Source organism: Euprymna scolopes, chromosome 42 (assembly GCF_053919585.1).
Source record: "Euprymna scolopes isolate OS-2025 chromosome 42, ASM5391958v1, whole genome shotgun sequence".
Lineage (NCBI taxonomy): Eukaryota > Metazoa > Mollusca > Cephalopoda > Sepiida > Sepiolidae > Euprymna > Euprymna scolopes.
Window position 1 is genome coordinate 22,305,908 of NC_136523.1, and position 16,254 is coordinate 22,322,161.

Sequence of the window (16,254 nt, forward strand, 5' to 3'; positions counted from 1 at the left end):
ACAAAGTCTATTTTGTACTCTGTCAAGGCAGGATAGGCTATTTTTAGCAGCTCCTGTCCAGATATGGCAGCAGTATTCCATCCTTGGACGTACTTGGCTTTTATATAGATAGAGAATTGCATCACTAGTGAGATATCTTCTGAAGCTGTAGAAGGAACCCACCATCTTCCCAGCGACCCTGGCAACAGATTTGATGTACGTGTTCCATTTCATATCAGGAGTAAAGGTCAAGCCCAGAAGCTTGTCAAAACATTGAGCTTCTCCTAGGCGAGAGCCATCCATTACATTACATTACAATCCATTACATTTTATGTGAGGGTTTTTTTTTCTTTTTATTACTTGTGACTAGAGCAACAGCTAGAAAAAAATAAAACGTTCTAGAAAATTCAGTAGGTTATTGCTATACCATCTTATGAGATGACTAATTTTTATGATTTTAGGTTTAAATGAATAGCAACAGCAGGAATCGGAATACACCCTACTAAAGCCTGATTGTTACAGCTGATGAATTTCGATAATGCAATAAAATTCTGTTATAAACTTGGAAAAAAAAATGCCATAGAAACGTATGGAATGCTTCGGACTGCTTTTGGACCATCTTGCATGAACCGAGCATCAGTTTTTGAGTGGCATAAGAGATTCAAGGAAGGCAAGGAGTTTGAAGGATGATGAGGTGTGGGAGGAGTAAGGAAGTCAGACCACCAGAGTTGATTGGCCAAATAAAGAATTTCATGAATAAGAGCCGTTGTGCGTCTATAAAGACAATAAGTGCAGAATTTGATGTCAGTGTGGGAACTGTACACAAAATTATTCACGAGGAACTGAAGATGCAGAAGATTTGCACAAAGTTTGTTCCAAGGATGCAGTGGCTTCTGGGCCTTGATAAGTGGTGACCACCATGTTAAAAAAAAAAAAAAAAAAAAAAGTCAACAACTCCATAATTGTCATAGACAATTTTACTAAGATGGGCATCAAGACAGTTCCTCACCCTTCCTATGGTCCAGACTTGCTCTCTGTTACTTTTTGTTATTCCCTAAACTCAAGAAAAACCCTAGAAGCTGGGTTTTGAGACAATGACGGAGATGAAAGAGGCTGTGACGAGGGTCACCGACATGCTTACGCAAAAGGACATCCATGGGGCCTTCCAGAAGTTGTTGAACGGTACAACAAGTGCGTTGCAGCCAGAGGAGATTACTCTGAAGGGGACTAGTGTTTCATGTGCGTACTATCAATAAAAGTTCCCATACGAAAAAAGCCTGGAAACTTTTTGAAGGCAGCTCGTATGTATGCTCATCTATAGTGGAGATATTCAAGTTAAAAAGATTAAAATTTGAAAAGTAAATACAAACATTTTTTTTTAAAGCTTCAATTATCAAATGACCCCGCACTGACATGCCTTAAAACCTGAAAAGCCAAAATAATCTTAAAGTTGGAAGATGAACAAACGGTAAAAGATAAATTTCTGATTTCAACAGCCTGAGCTCACCTGGAGTTCCATCGGTTGCCGGAGCTGCTCCTGGCAGAGTTAGGACTCCGCCTTCCTTCAAGTGTTTGGTAGCCAGGTTAGAGGCGATCACAGAAGACCAAACACTCTGTTTCCACATATCATCAGCGCTCTTGAGGAATTCTGAAAGCAATAAAAAAATAAATAAATAAAAAATCCATACTATTAATAGATCTTTGGAGTTTGTTCCTATGCAAATAGAAACAAATGATTGGCTGACAAAAAAAAAAAAAAAAAAAAAAAAAAAAACACAATACCAAAGCAATAGATTTTACAATAAAATCTGGTATTGACATATATATATATATATATATATATATATATATATATATATATATATATAAGGCAAGAAAAGCTTTTTTTGGAGAACTTTTTATATACTCCCTAGATTATAATTTCTACGATTTGCGAATGGATGCTGTCTTTACATTTATTTTGATCGACTTTTATAAAATTCACGCTATTCCGTCCTTTCGCATGTTCGTTCGTCTTTTTTCGTATAAATAAAGCAAAACTAATCAAAGCAAAGCCGTCAGCAGCCTTTCATGCCAGGAAGTCTTGAAAGCTTTGATCAATGTGGGGAAAACCCTTCATATCAGACAATTGCTATTCATTTGAGAGTTCCCCCCCTCTTCGGGGGGGAGCTTGGTTTCCTCAACATCGTGGGGAAACAAATAAATGAAGTGCTGGAAAGCTGAATTGGCTTTTAGCCAACATTCATTTCTATACCTGCGTGAACGCATTCACTTAGCGAGTCAACTTTTTGATTGTCATCACTAAATTTAAATGTTATTCACTTCCGATGGTTTCATAGCGTAGCGGTAAGATGTCACGTTTTCTTTCACTTTCTTTTCCGCCTTCATGTCGCAGGTTCAAGCCTGCCTGCCTACTACCACTTTTTTTTTTTATACAAATGCCTGGGCAATGCTGGGCATCCCTGCCAGTCTACAATATAAATCTCATCTGTATCGTTTTGGAGCTCGACCCTTCGGACGACAAATATAAAAAAATTGGCTAAAAAAATTAATTCCTTCACCCTCAACTGGGCACTTTTCTACAAGGAGGGGGTCACTTTTTTTTTCTTTTTTTTTTCACCGATTTTTTCAAAAGTCATCCCATCTTTTCGATTGGCTAGCTTTAATTTAAACCTTTGCCACTTCCGGTTTGGCAATGGACGCAACAACAAAGATGTTACTTTTTTTTCCATGTTTTCTTCTTCCTTCGTGGTATGAGTTCAAGCCTACATGCCTACTACCACTTTTTTTTGCTGAACACACCTCCAAACACCCGGGCAATGCTGGGCACCCAGGCTAGTCTAATATATAAAGGGGAAAATGTGTGTTAGTTTGTATGTGTGTGTTTGTAGCGCTCCCAAAAACTTTCGTTTGACACACGCAACGAACAAAATCGGTATTGTTAGAAAGATCGATCTCTAGGATGACAAATATTCAAAAATTAGCCAAAAACATTAATTCTATGCTGGTCAACTGGGCCGGTTTTTTTTGCCAGGAGGGGTCACTTGGAAGTCATTCATGGCCAGCGATCTCAACATACGTTTAAAACACCTTATTTCGAAGGCTTGTGATGTCATAAGTGCACTGTGAGCGAGACGGCTAATACATTTGCTTTTTTTTTTTTTTTTTTCACCCTCTTTTCCAATACAGGTTCGCACCTGGCTACTGCAGCTTTTTTTTTTTTGTGCTCGCACGGGTATTTGTTTTTTAGGGTGTTGGTTGCTCAATAGCCTTAGTATACACCTCTCTCCAATAGAGCAGCACTGGATACTTCCCGTAGTAATATATAAAGGAAAGTTATCTGTGTGTTAGTGTGCATGTTTGTACGTCTACTAAAAACTTGTCAACCATATCCACCGGTAGTATGTGGAGAAAAAAAAAAAAAAGCCTTGGGCGAATAATACGTGAAAATAAGAAAAAAAAAAAAAGATTAATTCTGTGGTGGTGAACTGGACCATTTTTGGAATCGAAGATCAATTTTTACGTCGCAATTTTCGCAAGTCATGCACATTTATCAAACTAAAACCGTGTTTTAAAAAAACGTTATTTTGCAGCATCATGATGTCATAAGCAGTCATGGCCATAACAGCTAGTGCGTTAGCAAGTAACTTTTTTTCCTTTCAGTTCCTCTTTCGCGTTTTAGGTTTGAACCCAGCTGCCGTGGCTCATTTCTACCCCACACACCTCGGTTGCACGGGCACTTACTATTTTTGATTGAAAGAATATTTGTTTTGATTTATTTTTTCTTTTAGGTGGGGTTTCAGTGCACGATCAACAGAAAGTGCTTCTCTTCTTATCCCTTGTGTCGAAAGATCTGGTGGGGAGGTTCTTTTTTTTGGTTGATTCCGTTCTTTGGTGGTGGTAACAATGAAAGTGCTAGATATCCTTAGTATAGCACCTGTGTTAAAATGGAACTTTATGTTCACCCAGGCAATTCCGGGTGTCCATGCTAGTTAATTTCTTTAAATCCTTACAACTTCAACATAAAAAAAAATGAAATAACTTTAAACTATAAGAAAAAAAAAAAATTATATAGGGTGTTTCTGTTTGTTTGTTTGTTTTGTTTTTTTTTTTAATTGTTAGAAACGGTGAATTTTAAATTAACAACTTAATTTCCGGCATAGCGCCATCAAAAACGATGAATTTTTTTAAAATGAGGATTGGTTATACGTATTAATTGGATTACTATTCTCATCTTGAGTGTCATTTTCATGTTTCGGTCAATGTAGCCTCCGACGGCATTCAAGTGTATCTTATCAAACTCAAGAAACTGGACGGAACCTTTTAGTTACATCACAGGAGTAGCATACCATTATTCCGTTCAAAATTCTATCCTGATTCTCAAGTTCGACAGAAACATTCCTGAGCTCAACAAGATGTACCTGAAGAAGGTCGGTTGATTGTTTTACGGCATATCAACCCTTTTCAGGTCATTTAATGCCGAATCCAGTTATTTAGTACAAGTTTCACTCGCAATGTAGAGCCCTGTTAAAGATTTTTCTGTATTTTTGTTTTGAAAATAATTTTAATTCAAAATAAGCACCAAAGCTAAATTTAATTATTATGGTATCAACTTCCCACATTCTTATGTAACAGACCCTTCGTTCTAAGATTTGGTTGGGTTGTTTTTGTTTTATGGCATGTCAACCTTTTCCAGGTTATTTAATGCCGAATCCAGTGATTTTGAAGAAAAAATTTTTTAATAGAATATATTTGGGGTTTTTTTTTCAAGTCGGTTTCTATTTAACCCATAGTTGGGACCCTAACAGGTACTACCATTCCGAGTCAGAGTGGACCTGGGAGCAATAGCAATTAAGGGGTTGCTCCACGCTCCCCAAAGCCTGCAAGCTGGGGCCTCACCATCGGATATAGTTTAAGGTCATATCCAGGACAATCAAGAAGGTCGGAGGTTACATCAACCAAAACGTTGTGAAAATGACACTCAAAATGAGAACAGTAGTCCGAAGAATCCAGAAATTTTGAATAAGCAATAATCTTCATCTCAAGAATTCAGAAATGCAAACACTTTCGGTCTTTCACTATTTGTTCATTGTTTTCAGTTCAGAAATCTCCAAAATACCACATTTACTCTATAAACATCTCCATTTAAAAACAGCAGTAACGGTTTAAAATCAATTTTATTTATGATCGAATTTTAAAAGATTGGGAATGGAGCAACAATGATGCACAAAGAAACCAAATAGAATCAGTCTAGAGCTGAAAATGAATATCGCCATCTCTAATTGGGAGTGGTACTTCAGTAGGATAAAATAAAAATGGGGTGGAGTTTGGGAATGGACGAACGCTGTCAGTAAACTTACCTTTTGACTTGGCATTGCCACCTGCCCAGCCTCCAGCCACACAGAAAATAGCATCAAGCTTTTCCCCTTGAAGGCTGTCCGCCAACTTCTTGGAAATTTCTTCATCCTGCTCCTGAAGTGTTGAACCACTCACGATCATGTTCAAATGGGCATCATCATTGCTTATGCGGTCGATTGAACCGACCCACTGAAACAAGGAAAAGTAAAAAAGAAAAATTAGTATTTTTTTTTCCCCCTGCAATATTTGTTCAGTAGAAAATAATGGAGCAAAGAGAAATTTTATAATCTTTCCAACAAATAAATCTAATTTCTGAATTTTTGAGATGAGGATTGGTTATTTGTATTATTTGGGTTCTTCAGACTACTGTTCTCATCTTGAGTGGCATTTTCAAGGTTTCAGTCCATGTAATCTCCAACCTTTTTCAGATGTACCTTATCAATCTCTGGAATCTGCACGGAATTTCAAATGGAAACCTTTGTTTAATCCGGGGGAAGGGAGAGGGGGTAGCATGCTCTCGTTCCATCAGCCATGACTGGGTAGAAGTACTAAGTAATTCAAAGTGTAGTATCTGTTCTGCAGATGCTGCACTCAAGATTATTTGTACCAGTCAATGGAGGGGAAACCCTCTAGACTGGGATAATTATTATGTTTGGTAACCAGAGTGCCCTCTTTTTGCCTACTTTTAGGGGAGCTGGTTTTTACGCCACATTAAGAACGGCCTTGTGCCTAATTTGCTTTGGCGGGGAAGCAAATAAATACACTAAGTAATTCACGATTGGATTTTGAATGACATCCGTACTAAGGATTGAACTCTCAACCTCTAGAACGACTGTAACTTAAATGAATATTACCAATTACTTTTTACACTATGCCATGGGTCCTCGCATTATCGTGCCAATTAAATAAAGGGTTCCATTCAAAATTCCATGCGGATTTCAAAGTTCAATAGAACACATCAACTGGAATGTGAAAATAACACGTAAGAGGAGAATAGTAGTCTGAATAATCCAAATCTAGATTCTCTACAGTGCAATGTAGACTACAACGTATTGTGAACCAAGTCACTGTATAGAAGCATGTGAAGCTTCCACCCGGGGCATCGAGATGGGTCCCCAATTAGAGCAAGCAATCAATCGATTTGATTGAAAAAATGGGTGATTTCAGATTTTGATGACGATAAAAATATGGGAGTGTGAACATTCGTTGATTATTCAATCCCGAGTAACATCGGGTTTCCCTGACAGTTATTATATAAATTACAAATTGATAACTACATAAGTTAAAAATAAAAAATTTATTTAATTTTTTTGTGATTAGATAGTGTGCTTTATAAAGGTGATCCCCTATAATAAAAAAAAAAAATAAATCCAACTGTTATGGAAGGGAATAAAAATGTCAGTAATAAATGTCATTACAAGGATCATCTTCAGACGAGAAATCAAAAAAATAAAATCTTACAAGTCGCAATAAAATCAGTCGCATAACCACTTATCTTTTATCATCTCGTAGCAAGTCGAGGAGTAAGATTTCTTTCTACACGTCACCATTAAACTACAAGCTCCTCCAAATTCGAAAAGATGCACCACCGAGACTTGAACCTTCAAGAGAAGGTTGCTTTTAAAACTGATTTTTTTTTTTTCAAAGTACTTTAATCATTATACCAGAAACCACAAGGACCTTTAATCACTATACCACAAACCCGACGGACCTGTAGTGCAGTCGTTGAGTACTTGGGAAAAATCAATTTCCAAGTTTGATAAGATACACCTGAAGAAAGTCAGAAGTTACAGGAAAATGAGATTAAAAGATGAGAACAGTAGTCCGATAACATCAAACAAAAAAGTTTGAGTGTTCTATGGCAAAGATATACAGGTGGGCAGATTTTTTTTTTTTACATAGGCATCACCGCTTATCAAGGCCAAGAGGCCACTTGAGAATGGGGGAGGGGGGTTAAAGTGTACAGTAGACAATTGGACAATATAGTAATTGTTAGTAATGGAAATTCGGTAAATTTGTTAACTTAAGTGGAACGGCTCATCAAGAACTTGTTTACGCTGGACTTGAAGACAACCATATTGTAGTCAGCTGGAAAGCAGGAAAACGGAAGACGATTCCACAGGCGTGCAGTTCTAAGAAAGAAGCTTTGTTAATGGAATCTATGTTTAGGTTTAGGGACAGATAAAGAGTCGGGGGGGGGACATTATTGATAGTGTATTGTATTGATAGATAAAATAAAAGACAAGGCCATCAAATCTGACATTGTAAAACTCATTTTGCAGAAATATAATGTGAACAGACATCTTGCTACTCAACTCCCTACATAGTGTCCTTGTAGACATGATCCCAAATAGTAGCCTTGATTCAGTGAAGACTGAAGCATTGCGAAAATGAGACTGAAGATGAGACTAGTAGTTGGAGGAATCCAAACAAAATCGTTATGAATCTTGGTGTACAGGGTCGTTAGTTTTCTATAAAGATTCGAACCTACAACCATCGCATTGACAGTTGGCAGCTCTCACCATCAGACCCCGAAGCATTGTAAATATTTCTCGAGTGTGTATTAAATCCACACCCGCCCATCGCAACAGTGCTCTAACCATCAGTTTGCTTACAAACAAATTAATAGTGGGCTTCACTTAATAGCTTAAATAAGCATTGGGTGAAAATATATTTACAAAGTGCTCAACCCAAAGAGGGGGAGGGGCTTTAATTGTCATCCACATACAGTACTGTTTCGTTGTATCACAACTCATCAGTGCAGCTAGACATACAACTTTCCCCAGCCGTGGTTAAAAGGGACGAAAACATTGTGAAAAAAAACTCAAGATGAGAACAGTAGTCAGAAGAATCCAAATAATTTGAATAACCAATCCTTATCTCAAAAATTCAAAAACGTAATTGAAAAGAGTTTGAATGTAGAGCCCTGCTGTTTAAAAGCTAACAGGTTATGCCATATGTTCGAAGTCAAAAATAGTATTTAAGCTGTCAATCTTTCTGTCAAACTCAAGAATCTGCACAGAATTTTGAAACAGAACCCTTTATTTAATTCACGGGAGTAGGATGCTCTCGTTCCATTCTGGACTTCTATCCAGTCATGACTAAGTAATTCGCAATTGTATTTTTAGTTGCCCACACTGAGAATTGAACCTTCAACCTTTAGAAGATATACACTTTTACAACCGAATTTTTCCAAGTGCTCTAATCACTGCACCATGGATCCTTGCAGGGTTCAACAAGATACACATTAAGGTCAGAGGTTACAGCGACAGAAATATTGCGAAAATGAGATTAAAGTTGACAACAGTCTAAGGAATCCAAATAAAATCATCATTGCCAATCTTTCGCGAAAAACACCCGTCTAGCTGAAACCACTGTCAGTAATTTTCCCCACTCTTTATTTGTGCCTAAATCAAAACGTAGATTCCATGAACAAAGCTTCTTTCTTAGAAGTGCATGCCTGTGGAACTTTTTCCGTTTGCCTGTTTCCCACCTGACTACAACTTGGATGCCTTCAAGTCCAACATAAACAAATTCTTGATAAACCGCCCCCTTAAGTAAGACACTTCATCAGATCTCCAATACTAATGATTACTACGATATTATCCCATTTATTACTGTATACGCAATAACCCTTAATACAGGCTTTGATAAGTGGCGACTTCCATGTAAAAAAAAAAAAAAAAAAAAAAAAAAATTATGAATCTTAGCATAGTGTCGTTAGTTTAATTTAGCTTTATGTAAAAGGATTAAAAAGGAGAAACATTCAAGAAATCCTGATTTTTTGTGAAATTTTAATATTCAGTAAATATTCACAATTTGAGTTTCTTTGAAGGACTTTGTAGGAGGGGGGGAGCTAATATGAACATAATTCCATATTTGCAAAAGAAAAGAAAAGACTGTTCAGTTTCTGTACTTCTGAAACAAATGACCTTTAGCTAATGGATTGCTTTTGGTTATAAGATATGTTCATCTTTATTTACTGGCTTGTTGTTCAGTAGACAAAAACTAGCATCGTCATAAGGTCTCAAAATAAAAAGATTGTAAAAGTCATTTTCCATAAATGTAATGTGAACAGACATCTCGCTGCTCAACTCCCTACATAGTGTCCTTGTAGACAAGATTCCAAATAGTAGCATCATTGTTTAGGCTGATATAGTGAAGTCTCTGTGATTCTCAAAAAAGGATGAACCTGTTAGGATCTAAAAAAAAAAAAAAAAAAAAAAAAAAAAAAAAAAAAAAAAAAAAAAAAAAAAAAAGAGTTACTTCCCTTGTACTAACAAAAGAGTAATCGCCCTTGAATTTAGGAGGTCGGCGTTTACCCTGACATTTTTAGAAAAAAAACACACAGCTCCTAATGAGAGATTTATATCATTACACATCCAGCAACTCAACTATTATAATCTCACTCGCAAGTTGTTGAATGCATTTCTTTCGCATTCTCGTTCATCCCCATATAATTTTTACGTGGTTATTTCAAACACACATGTTATATAGGTTTCATTATTATTATTATTATTATTGTTGTTGTTATTGTTAAGTCTTATTAAAAGTGAGTCTTAGAGAGTCTTATTAAGAGAGATGTTGCGTTCTGTGTTCGTGCTATGAAGAGATTCATATATATATAAAATGTTCATACTTAGAAGTGTAGAAGCTCTTTGAGTGAGGAGACAGTGTTGAGACAGTCTTAGTGTTCACATTGTAGATATGAGATGTAGAGACATTGTGTATGTGAAGACATTTTAAAACATGATATATAAGACATATAATGACAATTTCACTTTACCTTTTGGTAGAATTACAACACAAAGACGACGTTTATAAAAACACATGACGCGTTTATTTCCATGGACCAGTCGGTGGTTTTCTTAGCCAGGAATTCAAAGTTTTACATTCTATGTTTCAAAGGTGACCGTCTTGCTTCCAGACGTTCGACTGTCCATCTCTTGACTCCAGACTGTCGTCTGTCGTCCTCAGACTCTCAACTCTAAAGTTTCTAACTATATCGAGAACTTCCCATTTTCCATGACATCATACCCATATTAAAACATGTGTCTTCTTTCATGTCCAAAACTTTTTCCTTTGTTTACAAAAGGAATTTTAACCTATATTTCCAGTAACCTATATTTCCAATATGTTAAAAACATGTTTATTAAATTATCCTATAGTTGCATTCCTTTTCTTAAAACTATTTTATCTCTAAGCTAAACAATGGTTTGTTTTTACATTCCATTTTCTAATTCTCTCTCGTAATCTATTTCTAAACCTAAATTACGTGGTTCGAATTTCGTCTATTCTATTTCATTTTAACTAAATCTCTATTTTTATACTTACATGAAAAGGGGACAGCCCTTATCATGTAACACACATCTTAAAACTCATAATAACTCCTATCAACCCAAGCCAGACGTGGTAACCAAAAAAACCCCGACCCCCAACTCTAATTAGGCCCCGTTTCTTAGTGTTTTGTCCGAATGAAATGAAACTTTGGTCATAACCAGTTTATTATATTCAAAACATCACATCGAAACACTAGGGTCTTTGGACTTTTTTTCTCCGTTCTACAGCATATGTTCTAGATTGCCTCCATTTAGCTTTTGTTTTTTGGGGTCACCCTGTAGAGAACAAGCCCGAAAGAACTGCACTCAGTATCGACGTCACTGTTCCAAATCATTTTGGCCTTAATAGAGTTAAAAACGAAAATATAAAATATTAGGACTTAAAGAATGATTTCAAAACGACATGGTTCCTTAAAGAAAAGAAATCAACATTACACCAATTGTGATAGGAGCAACTGGCCTAATGAAAAGAAATCTTAAATACTTGGAAACAATCCCTGGAAGACTAAGCTGGTACAAAGTACGGTACTTGTACAGTTTAATTAAGACATTCAAAAATGAAAATATCGAAAAAAAAAAAAAAAAAAAAAAAAGGTTATATTGTACGTATCCATTTTGGACTGAAGATCTCCGAAAAAAATTTCATTTAATTTGATAGAGTAGTTTTTTTTGTTTTTTTTTTTTTTACAGCAGAAAAACACGTTTTTGTGAAAGCGCGTTGAAATCAGCCATTATGAAATTTGTTAAACGCCATGGGCAGATAACTCCGGTTAAAGCGCCGACACTCCCAATCTTTATTACTAGCTTTTCTTCCTAAAAATCGAACCTTTTGCTTGGTATCATAAATTGTTTTTTCGCTGTAAAAAAAAAAAAAAAAAAAAAAAAAAAACTTTATGAATGTGTAACATAACCTTTTTTCGATATTTTCATTTTTTTTATTGTCTTGATTAAACTGTACAAGTACCCAAAATACAAATAGCAGCCATAAAGGGAAAAACGTCTATTCTTAAAACATTTTAATATAAGTGTTTAGTCCTAGAATGGAGTCCCTTTATCTCCAAAAACTAACCAAAGTAAAAATCTTCTATATATATAAAGGCCAAACGTCTGTGTGTATGTATGTATGTTTGTTTGTAACGCTAAAACTTTTGAAAGACGGAACCAAACTTGACAAATTTGGTATCATATCGAAGCCCCATCACCCGGATGACAAATATCGAAATTTCACGTCAAACGGACCACTAGAAGTTGGTAAACTCATCAGTTATCTTTGAGGGGGCCCCCAAAAAACCTGTCATTATCTATATATATAAAAGACAAATGTTTGTTTGTAACGCTAAAACTTGAGATGAAAGATTCCTCTCCCCTAAGAATAAAACATATGTTCAATATCTGCTTTTGTTTTTTCATTGTTTATACGGTCCCGAGCAACGCCGGGTAGCCCTGCTAGTCTATTATATAAAAATCACTTTGCGCGTGCTTCTTCCTCATAGGTTCACTAATCATTACAAAGCTGTCTCCCTTTAAACATTACTTGGTTAAATAACAGAGTTATCTCCCCATAGTAATTGTCTGTATTTTTGAGATGGTGTTTTCATTGATTGAGATTGTCAGACTGATTTCCTCATCTTGGTTGTTATCGTCACAACGTTTCGGCCGTTTTGCCCTCCGGCCTTCATCAGGTGTTTTGTATCAAACTGGGGAACCGTTTATTAGGAGTCTCGAACCCAACCCTTTATTATTATTACGGACTGTTCGGACTCCAGCTAGGCTCTGGGACATAGTTGCTGATTCTCTGTGTTGAATGTTACTTTTTCACTGCCTTCATTCAGGATTGAACTCACCTTTGAGTAACTAAACTTTGATACAATATCTAGGACCACTCGGCCATATGTCACTAGGACAATTCTTAGTTGGTTTTTGTTAATGTTAAACCTATGTTGTTATTCAAGGTTTTCTCTCTCTATCAGGTGTTTAAATTGCATTCAGCTCTATGCTTGGTTTGCTCAGTAGGTTGTTTTGTCCGAACATGTGAGCTGTTTCTTTAAGTTTTCTCACTTTCCAGTGAGTTTCTCTGTTTATTATTTTTACTTCATCCCATAGGGGGCGATGGTCCCCCCTCTCCATCCAGACGGTTGGCTATACCCGATTTTTCCGTCTCCCCTTTAGTTACCGGTTTTCGGTGTTCTTCCACCCTTACTTTAAGGGGGCGGCATGTTTCACCCTTGTAAACCTTTCTGTAACTGCATGGGATGGAGTATATGCAGTTTTTGGTTATGTTCTCCATGCAGGGCTTCACTCGTACCAGGTGTCGTCTGAGTGTTGACTCGCTCTTGAATACCTCCCCATGTATTTCTGTTCTCATCAATGGCTGATTGACAAAATAAAAAAAAAAAATGGTTTTTATTTTTGACTAGTGGAGGTGCCTTGATGTTTGGAAGTACATGTTGACTAAAAAAAAAAAAAAAAAAAAAAAAAAAAAAAAAAAAAAAAAAAAAAAAAAAAAAAAGTGGTAGTAGGCAGGCAGGTTCGAACCTTTAAGATGAAAGCAGAAAAAAAAAAGTGAAAGAAAACCTGATGTCTTACCCCTTAAAGCGTTCAAATTTAATGTAGTCAATCAAAAGAATGACTTGCAGAAATGGCGTGGTTTTTAATTTGGGAAAACCAGCTCCCTCAAAAATAAATAAATAAATAAATAAATAAAAGGAGGCATAGTAATTGTCTCAGTATGAAGGGTTTCCCCTACATTGACTAAGGACCAATTACAGAACAGATACTACCCGGGTGAAGGCTGGGAGTTTGTGGTCGTGTTAGATTAGTTTTGCTTTATTTATATGAAAAAAGACAAACACTCAAAACAAAATGTAGAGACCATGTGCATTTGCAAATCTGAGATACTAGCATTTCAGCCCGGCATTGCCCGGGGTGTTTGGAAATGTATGTTGAGAAAAAAAAAAAAAAAAAAAAAAGGTAGACGGCTAGGTCGAACCCGTACTGTGAAGGAGGAAAAGAATGGAAAAAAAATGTGACGTCTTTGCTGTTATGACCACCGTCAAACCGGGAGTGACGTAGGTTTTAAGGAATCGAAAAGAGAGGATGTCTTTCAAAAGTATCCGCGAAAAAAGCGACCCCCTCCCTGTAGAAAAGTGCCCAGTTGAGAGTGAAGAAATTAATGTTTTTAGCCAATTTTTCGGTATTTGTCATCTGAAAGGTTGAGCTTCAAACGATACTGATCTTGTGAAAATCGTTGCCTCTGTCGAAAGTTTTAGGCAGACATGTAAACATACATTTATATATTGATAGCTCAAATTTTCAACCCAAACCGATTAAAAAGCTTGCCCTATCTCTGAATACCCTTTATGTAAATTTCTGGTCTAAACATTTGAAATTTGTCTGAGTAATTTGGTAGAGATCGCAGAGGTCAAATTTTTTTTTTTTTTTTTTAACTTTGACCCCTATTATGTCCACTTAACATTTGTTTTGGGCTCAAATCAAGTTATTAAGTTAGATCCATGTCCAAGGAACCTATATCTAAAATTTCAATTGTTTGTACCCAAAATTGGTGGAGAAGTTTGGTAGAGTTCTCAAGGTTAAATTGTTGAACTTTTACCCCTTAACAGCCAAATTTCTGTCCGAAAACCCGATTACAAAGATTTTCCCCAAATCTCACTACCCTGTATATCAAATTTCGAGTCTGTAGACTTAAATTTGACAGAGTTATTGCGTAGGGAAATGTACAGACAGACAGACACATTCACTTTTATATATATATATAGATTACGATCTAGGAAGTATAAGAAAACTACATCTATTACATAAGTTACTGTGTGGGAGTTCCTTCCTCCTGGGTTGAGAAACGGCTGAGCCTATCTTTTGCAAATTTCACATAAAGGCAATTTATATGTCTGGAAATGTTCTTAGGTTTTCTACAGATATGTTTTGTACAGAAATTCATCCAATAAGTATCGAAAAAAAATCCGATCGTAAAATTAGTTGTTTTTTTTTATAGATAAAAAAATTTTTAAAGGGTAATACTTTACATGACACCTACCAAGGGAGATAATTCTCAGCAAATAGAGATCCAATTCACAGCTAATCTTCTATATATATATAAAAGCGAAAATGTATATATGTATGTGTGTTCGCTTTTTCTGTATGTCTACAAAAGGCTTCTTTCAGAGAAGCGGTCGGTTGGTTCACAACTTTTTATATCATATAAATCGTAATATCTCAGTTAACAACAAAGCTCGCCTGTCTATTCAATTTGCTCAATTTCGGGAAGATAAATATTCAACATTTGTCGCTCGCCGCATGTGGGTTAATCTTTTTCCTATAACATCTTGGAGGGGGGGAAGCGTTCAGCAGTAAATGAATACTATTCCGCAGTCAAACCTGACCTCATTAACTCATTAAAACGGGCACCCGCTAAATCCAAGTAATTAAATAAATTCAAACGTGTTTCCTTTAGCATGTCACGGTGGGGCAATGGTTAACGTTGCACATTTTTTTTTTTTTTTTTCACACTTAAATTTACAACTTTGCCTCAAGGGTCCGGTTCGACCCTTATATTTTTTAAACCCCCCCCCCACACCCAAATGCTGCAAATCATTTCTTCGTTTGCATAATTTAAAACTAAATATTAATCAGAAGTGACTCTCCCAGGGCATTCATCATCAAAACCAAATATCCACTGATGTGGTATTATAAATAAACACAGACAGAATTTGATGAACGACATTTTTTATTTATTTTTTTTTTTTGCCAATTAGTCTACCGGACAAATTATTCCTCGTAAAAAATAATTTTCAATAGAGGATTGATTCTATAACACATATGCAATAAATTAACACATGTTTAAATGCACTGTACAACCGGGTATCACCGGGCGTCCAGCAAGTAATCAAATAAAAATGGATTGTGTTTGGTTACGAGATGTTGGTCTTGATTTGCAGAGATGTTGCTCAGTAGACTAAAACGGTTATCATTGTAACAGCTCTCAAAATAAAATGCAACCAGTTTTAAACCAGAGTTGTAATCGAGTACAGACTTCACACCGATGAGTAGATGATCACTGAAATAAAACCAATTTTTTTCCTGCTCGTCATGTGCTGGATTTACCTTTACTGAACGCAAACAATTCTAAGTTAGAAATATAGATAGAGATTGAGCAATCCTTGCTTCACTATAAACTACCCATGTATGCACTTACAATTGAAAGATAAAATAAAAATAAAAATAAAGAAAAAATTGCTACATTTAATGAAATGGGGGTTCAACAGATCCAATGTTCAGAGCAAACGTTTTCTGTTTATTCAGGTGTGTAGTTGCATAAAGGAAAATTCTGGACTCTCAAGATGAGGTTGAGTGTTGGTTCAATTCTTACTTTTAGTTTGTAGATTTTTTTTTTTTTTTTTACTGTTTTTTTTTTCTTAGACTCATTTCAACATCTATTTTAAAGTCAGCCATTTTGATTTTTCATGAAATAAAGATAAACATATTTTGATGCTTCCGTTTAATATCAAGAGACAATGGATACCACCTTTAAGGGTAGATGCATATGTAATTGTGAAGCAAGAGT

The 16,254-nt window shown here is 35.9% G+C and overlaps 1 protein-coding gene across 1 annotated transcript in view; it reads right to left on the minus strand.

Annotated features, from left to right (window-relative positions):
- Nucleotides 1-16,254, minus strand: part of LOC145266950 (dihydropteridine reductase-like) — a 52,913-nt gene that overhangs the window by 8,585 nt on the left and 28,074 nt on the right. The window contains exons 2-3 of the mRNA XM_080122767.1: nucleotides 5,340-5,526; nucleotides 1,487-1,627 (exon numbers count right to left, since the gene is read on the minus strand). Of these exons, the coding sequence (XP_079978893.1) occupies nucleotides 1,487-1,627; nucleotides 5,340-5,526 (328 nt within the window). The remainder of the gene's footprint in view (nucleotides 1-1,486; nucleotides 1,628-5,339; nucleotides 5,527-16,254) is intronic.